We start from the raw sequence: 7,715 nt of genomic DNA, 5'->3' as shown, positions 1-7,715 counted from the left end.
TGCCCATTCCAGTGAGGATGAGAGAGGACCAAGAGAGGACCAAGTGGTCAGGATCACGGCCCTAGACTTGGATTTGGGAAATAGTGATTCAAAAAAGAAAATATTTCTGAGCAGCCACAGCAGTCTCTAGGCCCAGTGGGTACAGAGGGCTGCCAGCAGCGACATCTAGTGTTCCAGCAATGGCTTTAGCAGCCCACATGGGTTGTGCCAGTTTGTGCTTCTGCCAAACCTAGTTCTGCTGCCTTCTTGGTAATTTCGTGAGCTAACCAATATTCTGCAATAAATAATTTCTTTCCTTAAATAGACCAGAGTTTCTGCCTATGGATTCCAACTGAAAAATTTGACGTAGACATTGGCCAAAGTCCCAGAATATGCTAGATAATACATTTGTGCAGAGACTGGATTTTCTTGAGACATCCAGGCATTGGAGCCTCTAGACAGCCCCTCAGTATGTAACAGCAATGGGAGGCTGGTGGTAGGGTGAAGAAGGGAAGGCTGGGATTGAAAGTAGCAATGGAGACAGATTTGATAGAGAGGGTGAAAGGGGAGTCAGGTGGTGTAGGACTCCCATCCTATCCTAGGTCTTGGCTCCAACCTAGTTCTACCCTCAGCTGCCTCATCTGGGCCAACCCCAACTCCATCACTAGCTCCCTACAGCCCCAGGTTCAGCCAAGTCCCAGCTCAAGGCTCAGGGGATTCAGCTTGGTTCTCCATTCACTCAATTGGTGTGGTCATCCAAATGGACTTGTTCCTATACACCATGAGCCCCACCACCTTCTTGCTTCATTACCCATCTCAACAATGACTCTGGGTTACCCATTACTCATCTCCCTTATCCATACACACCGAGTTCTGTGTCCTTATAACCTTCTCAGGTTATGTTCTTTCCTCATTCTTCCAGGCCCTGGGTTTGGACATTGAGATCTGTGCTGACTTCTTTTGGCTTGGTCTCTGGGTGAACTGGGGAAGGAGAAGGTCCTGGGAAGTGACCCAGTGAGAGGCAGCTCTGTTTGATCTTAGAAGCTCTAAGATCAACTAAATCAAACACTGGAACAAAGGACCTCAAGTATGGCAATGTTTCCTGTGGGTGACGCCATCCAATCTTGCCTGGAAATCCCCATCCCCGCCACCCCTGCCTTTTCTATCCACTTATATAGAGAGAGCTCCCTGGTGGGTGTACCCAGGAATAGCTAAGCTCAGCACAGAGCTTCCCTGAGGTTGCAGGCCCCAGAAGTCCCAAGAGCCTCCTGCAGGGGTTCTCATGGGAAGCTTCAGGGTCATTTTGTAGTTGACAAACTATAGACACACTCCCGGATCCCATGTCCCCAAAACAAATCGTGTCCATACATTCCTTGATCTTCTCTTATGATCTTTCTAAAGACTCCTCTGGTTCAGCATCTGCTTTTGGGGTTTTCTTCACCTAAGCAGGCATTACTAATTGGGTCCATCAGCCAGCCACTCTTTCATATGATATTGCCACATGCTGTTGGAATACCAGGCACCAAGTTCACTCATTCAATGATTCTTTTGCTGGGTGTTTCTCTCATCCAATAATTTATCACTCACCTTTGTTAAATCATTCAACAAAGATCACTTAACAATTTTATCTTTGGATGTGAAAGAGATCCAGAGATTTATAATTTATATAAATATAATTATAATTTATATAATTTACAATTTATATAAGGCCCCTCCAGGGCCTCATGGTGTAGGAATGACATAGGAATGAAAACTAGAGGACAAAAATGAGCAATTTCACTGCCGACTAGAAATTTTCTGATGGAGGTTAACAAGGCAGATTAGGAGTGCAGGAGAATCGAAATCTTGGAACAAGTATGTACATCTTCCCGGAGCATTATATCTTTGCTTGAAGACTTAAGAAGAAAATAGTAAATTTATCGAGTCATTTAGAGCATGATTTTTCCTATGAAAACATGCACCAAAGATTATTATAAAGTAAAATGCAAAATACCACATGAATTTTTAACATAAAACAAGATATTTCAAAGAAATTTCCCCCACACAAAAGTCTTGTCACTGAGGTTCTCTTTCGCCTCCAACTGTGGCTAAGTCCTCTCTCCTCTGCATCCAGTGTCTAATACTTGTGAATGCTACTTCTGTGGAAATTTGTGGGAAGTAGCAGTTAAAAAAAACACCAAAACATTTAAATTCTTTTATTTGGCCTTCAAGGCCTTTTAGACAGGACCTCTGCCCCTATATCTTCATCTAACATTTTTCTCCTACACACTGTCTGTTCTCTACACAGCAGCTATTTACAGCTCCCCAAACAATAAACAATGTGCCAAGCTACTTCATGCCTTTGTGATTTTCCACAGGCTGCTCCCTTTGCCTGGGATGCCCCTACCCACACATCCATCTGGCAAACTCCTACTCATCCTTCAATACCCAACTCAAGGGCTCCTCTTCTGTGAGGCCTCCCAGCAGGCCCAAGCTGAGTGAGTCAGTTCCTCCCATGCACCACTCTGCATGTCTATGTCCCTCTCCTGGTGCTGGCATTTCTTTTCTTTATGTGACTGTTTCTCTGATTTGATTTGGCAGCTGTGGGAAGAGAGAATGTATCATATATATATATATATATATGTGTGTGTGTGTGTGTGTGTGTGTGTGTGTCCGTCCCCAGTTTTATGCACTGTTCCAGGCATGAGAGGTGTCTATAAATATTTGGTGTAAAATAATAAGTCAGACTTTTCTTTTTTACTCTTCCTTTCTTTTTTTTTATAGAGTTGTAATAAGGAGACCACCATTTTCTCATAAACTTTGGGAAACACTAAACAAAACGCCACAAAGAAAAAGAACAAAAATTTCTACTTAGTCTCTTAATAGACATTCACATTTTATAACCCACATGATTCTATTGAGAACTCACCAGACTAATGGGGTTCCTTGACCACTGGTGGAAGCAGCCAGGTGGAGAAAGGGCAGGAGTACCAGGAGAGCCTAACCTAGCTCCCCTGAGTCCCAGCAGCAGCACTGGGGGCTAACATATATTCAAGGATCATGTCACTTACTTATACATGTACATACAGTGACTCATTTTATTGAATTTTATGTGTGTATGTGTGTGTGCGTGTGTGACTGAGGACTGAACTCAGGACCTTGCACCTGCTAGGCAAGTGCCCTGCCACTGAGCTAGACCCCCAGCCCTCATTTAATTTTCATAACAACCCTATTAGGTAGCTTCTATTATTATGCCATTTTTAGAAATGAGAAAACCAGCACAGTGTGGTAGAGCAACGTGCTTACAACCAAATAACTGAGAAGTGGTAGAACAGTATTCGAACCCAGAACATCTAAATTAGGGCTCCACCCTTTCAATTTCTATGCTATATAAATTACCTCCATGAGCAACAGACAGTAATTTCAGCTAAGAATATAGGAAATGTGAGGTAGAAGAGGAATGTGCCTTTTCATAACAAATCACCCCACTTCCAGGTTCTGGGATGCCCTTCTGAGTTCATAAGCATCATACTTAAGTGCTTAGCTTTCCTCCCAGACTCAGAGGCCCCGGTCTTCTTTCTACTTCACCTTAGGAGACTACTGTTTCAATTGGTTTCATTTATCTTACAGTAGAGTCCTCACAAACCTTCTTAGGAAGCATGCTTCCTGCCCTCCTGAGTGGCTTGAGGACTTGCAGGCTCCACCATCCTGGTGGCTTTCATAACAGCACTCCCACCAGCTGGGAAAACCGGTAGGGCCACTTTCCCAAGGTGTCTGTGGCAGGACTTTAAACCTTCATAGACTCTTGTACCCCATTCAGAACATTTCAAACAGATGCATGACATATGCCAAAATCCAGAAGTGAGTGAGAAAAGGCTAGGAATGTCCGTGGAGCAGGTAAGTAGCTAAGGGCAGGTGGGAGCAAGTAAGGCTTGAGGAGGGATCTGTAATGGAAAAATAACTTAGACAGATACACCTTTGATTATTATGAAGAGTCTTATACATAAAATAGAGGAATTTGATTTTTCCCCCTATAAGCAATGGAGAGTCGTTGAAGGTCATTCTGTTTTTTTAAGGTTTACAGTCTCACAACTTAAGGCAGTTGTTTTTCTTTTCCTTACAGGCACTTTCTCAGCAATTAGGAAACACTGCCACCATGTGGTTATAGGTTGATGCAGGCTACAATCTGCAAGTTGCTGAATTTTCAATGGTATTGTTTAATAATTAAACCAAAGAACACATCTTTTGATTCAAACAGCTGAAGTAATACAACCCTGACCTGTTAAAAAAGAATGCTTATTATATAGTTTTTCAAGAAATCAATAGTTGGGTTCAATTCTCTCATCTCTTTGCTTTTAAAATTCTAGGCTCTTTCTTTAGAGCTCCTGATGGCAAAGATCTCTTTTATTCCCAGACGCCCTTATTTTAGAATCATAAATTCTCTGGCCCTGCGAAGGTTCTGCTCTTTCCAGGGTAATTTGCATCAAATTATCTCCAGGATATTTTTCTCAACCGTGGCAGGTTCTGTTTCACTCCTATGTCTGTTCTTCTCGTATGGTTCCCACAATTTAGACAGATCCAAATTCAAATATTCCCCGCCCCCCCCCCCCTTTTTTTTTTTTTTTTTTTTTTTGCTTTTTTTAGTTGAGTGATTTGGGACTAATCACCTAACCTCTCTGAGCCTCAGTTACTGCAACAGTAAAACCGGGATGGCAGTTTTTTCATAGGGTTATTGTAAGGATGAAACGATAACATGTAAAAAGTGCATGGCATACCATTGGTCCTCATCTTAAGGAGTCCTCTCCTTTCTCTTCCTCCTTGAGGGCATGCCCTTGTTGAGCACGAAGCAGGCACCCACTGGAGGTCAATGTGATATCCTAGATTTACTGGATCCTCAGCAACGTTTGGGTGAACAGAACTAACTACTCGTTTCCTTAGGCTTCGGGGACCATCCCTATTTTCATGCGTGATCAGCTGCCCCTGAGTTTGCGAAGGATTTGCAATCCACGCGTCTCCTCTGTGCGCAGCTGGTGGCAGGTGCGTGGGCGTGAGCCGGGAGGGGCGGGGCGAGGCCACATCCATTCCTGGCCGCTCCCTATCGGGGGCTGGGGGTTGTGTGTGGATAATTCAATCCCCGTGGGACTCAGAGTCTGGCCTCACCCGCGGCTTGGCGGATTGGCTGACAGTCTCAGCCTGCCCCCGCCCTCGGTACCCCTCCGCGTCCCAGGTGGCTCAGGCCCCTGTGGTGATCTCTGTTTACGGAGAGAACCTGTTCAAGTTGGGCTCCATCTCTGCAGTCGCTCCACTCCCGGGCCCCGCCCGCCCGGGAAGCGGGGAGAAAACCCGGTGGAGCCTTCCCCTCCCCCCACCGCTTAGAGAGGTCGGGTAAGGCGAAAGGGGTGTGTGGGAGGGAGAGCCCGCGGCTTGGGGGATCCAGCTGTTCCGCAACCCGGTACCCCACGAGCACCCAGGAGTTCTGTCCCTAGGCCTGGTTCCCTCACCCACGCTCTGGGTGACGTGCCCACCCTGGGAGAGCAGCCCGAGAACGGATCTCAGTAATGCTAGCTCCTAAGAGGACGCTCAGGAGCAGAGACCTCACTCACAGTTGTTTCCCCACCCCCACAGACGGTGATGACCCCCAAGCCGCCCGGACCCCCGGACGGGGGCTGGGGCTGGGTGGTGGCGGCCGCGGCCTTCGCGGTGAATGGGCTCTCCTACGGGCTCTTACGCTCCCTGGGCCTTGCTCTCCCTGACCTCGCCGAGCATTTTGACCGAAGCGCCCAGGACACTGCGTGGGTCAGCGCCCTGGCCTTGGCCATGCAGCAAGCAGCCAGTGAGGGAGGGCCCAAGGTGGGGGGTGGGAAGGGGGTGTAGGAACTGTGAGTATAGTGATGGGAGATCCAATTAATTACTAGACAACTTGAGAATGAGCGACTGATTATTGAAACCAAGTTCTAGAAAAGAGTGGGACTTGAGGTCAAGGGGAGGAGCTATTAGACCCAGGGAGGAGTGTGAGGCCAAGCAAATAGCCAATGAGAAGTGTTGCAGAGAGTTTGGGGGTCCAGGAGCGTGTCTTCCGTTGATTTCGACCCCTTTTAGGCCCAGTGGGCAGCGCTCTGAGCACACGCTGGGGGGCGCGCCCGGTGGTGATGGTTGGGGGAGTCCTTACTTCGCTGGGTTTCGTCTTATCGGCTTTCGCCCGAAGCCTGCTGCACCTCTACCTCGGCCTGGGCCTCCTCGCCGGTGAGGGGAGTGGCATGACCCGGGGTGATGATCAGGGGTGATGGTGGGGATAGGACTTTCTTGGGAGTTGGGTTAACGAATGAGGTGGGGGGGTGGCTTCTGCTAGAAGCACGGCTGGGAATGCTGGGACAGGCATCCCTGGAACCTGCCTTAATCTCACTTTATCTATTCGCAGGCGCTGGCTGGGCTCTGGTGTTTGCCCCTGCCCTCGGTACCCTCTCCCGTTACTTCTCTCGCCGTCGGGTCTTGGCTGTGGGACTAGCACTCACTGGCAACGGGGTTTCCTCCCTGCTTCTGGCGCCTGCCTTGCAGTTCCTCCTTGACGCTTTCGGCTGGAGGGGCGCTCTGCTCCTCCTTGGCGCTGTCACACTCCACCTCACCCCTTGTGGCGCCCTGCTGCGACCCCTGTCCCTCCCTGGCGACCCCGAGGCTCCACCCCTCAACCCCCTAGCTGCCCTCGGCTTGGGTCTCTTCAAGCGTCAGGCCTTCTCAGTTTTTGCTCTGGGTACAGCTCTGATTGGGGGTGGGTACTTCGTCCCCTACGTGCACTTGGCCCCACACGCTTTAGACCGAGGCCTGGGGGGATACGGGGCAGCTCTGGTGGTGGCCATGGCTGCAGTGGGGGATTCGGGTGCCCGACTGGTCTGTGGGTGGCTGGCGGACCAGGGCTGGGTGCCCCTTCCGCGGCTGCTGGCACTGTTTGGAGCTCTGACAGGGCTGGGGCTGCTGGCAGTGGGACTGGTGCCGGCTGTGGGGAGCGAAGATGACTGGGGGGGCCCCCTGCTGGCTGCAGCTGGGGCCTACGGGCTTAGCGCTGGAAGTTATGCCCCCCTAGTGTTTGGTGTGCTCCCGGGGCTGGTGGGCATCGGAGGTGTGGTGCAGGCCACTGGGCTGGTGATGATGCTGATGAGCCTCGGGGGACTCCTGGGCCCTCCCCTGTCAGGTAAGGGCCTGAACCAGCAGATCCACTCCCAACCGTCCTCTGCCCTTGGGGTGCAAGACCTCTAAATTCCTTTACCCCTCTTCTCAGGCTTCCTAAGGGATGAGACAGGAAACTTCACCGCTTCTTTCCTCGTCTGTGGCTCTTTCATCCTCTCCGGCAGCTTCATCTATTTGGGGCTACCCAGGGCCCTCCCCTCCTGTCGTCCAACCTCACCTCCAGCTACCCCTCCCCCTGAGAGAGGGGAGCTGCTTCCGGTGCCCCAGGTTGCCTTGCCACCCCCAGGAGGCCCTCACTCCACTCTGGACACCACTTGTTGATCATTTTCTTGTTTAAACCCCTCCCCCAATAAATAATTTTTATTTGATTTTTCTGAAAGCTCCAACTGTTGGCCATCCTAGAAGCCTGAAAATATTCTACTTTAAGATATCCCAAAAGGCTTTTGAAAAAAACAGGACCCCAGTTGGGGGTGGGGAAGGGTGTTTAGCTATCCAATCAGTCCATTCCTCTTTGCCCAAATCCTTGCCATAACAGGGAGTCTTTGAGAAGTTGTCTGCAGTTTCAGTTTGTTGTG

General features: G+C 49.3%; 1 protein-coding gene across 5 annotated transcripts; it reads left to right on the top strand.

Annotated features, from left to right (window-relative positions):
* Positions 1-3,772: 3,772 nt before the first annotated feature.
* Positions 3,773-7,508, top strand: Slc16a11 (solute carrier family 16 member 11). Of its 5 annotated transcripts, none has more exons than XM_046461983.2 (6): positions 3,777-3,855; positions 4,897-4,995; positions 5,584-5,791; positions 6,058-6,201; positions 6,377-7,144; positions 7,232-7,508. In XM_046461983.2, the coding sequence occupies exons 1-6, from the start codon at positions 3,793-3,795 to the stop codon at positions 7,459-7,461; spliced, it is 1,512 nt and encodes a 503-aa protein (XP_046317939.1). In that variant the 5' UTR covers positions 3,777-3,792; the 3' UTR covers positions 7,462-7,508. The 5 variants fall into 5 exon arrangements, with proteins under 5 accessions (XP_046317941.1, XP_046317939.1, XP_046317940.1 ...); XM_046461984.1 differs by lacking the exon at positions 3,777-3,855 and adding an exon at positions 4,082-4,168; XM_046461985.2 differs by lacking the exon at positions 6,058-6,201 and having other exon boundaries at positions 3,773-3,855.
* Positions 7,509-7,715: the final 207 nt, after the last annotated feature.

This window comes from Marmota monax, unplaced genomic scaffold (genome assembly GCF_021218885.2).
Source record: "Marmota monax isolate L192 unplaced genomic scaffold, Marmota_monax_Labrador192_F-V1.1 WCK01_AAM20220418_F8-fsc00392, whole genome shotgun sequence".
NCBI classification, from domain to species: Eukaryota; Metazoa; Chordata; class Mammalia; order Rodentia; family Sciuridae; genus Marmota; species Marmota monax.
Note: the sequence above shows the minus strand (reverse complement) of the source record. Positions and strands in the feature narration are given on the sequence as shown.

Excerpts from the sequence above, each read along its gene's own strand:
- Slc16a11 (XM_046461983.2), top strand. The coding sequence starts at position 3,793 with ATGCATGACATATGCCAAAATCCAGAAGTGAGTGAGAAAAGGCTAGGA. Across the intron at positions 4,996-5,583 it reads CTGTGCGCAGCTGGTGGCAG|ACGGTGATGACCCCCAAGCC; the intron begins GTGCGTGGGCGT and ends CCACCCCCACAG. Across the intron at positions 7,145-7,231 it reads CCTGGGCCCTCCCCTGTCAG|GCTTCCTAAGGGATGAGACA; the intron begins GTAAGGGCCTGA and ends CCCTCTTCTCAG.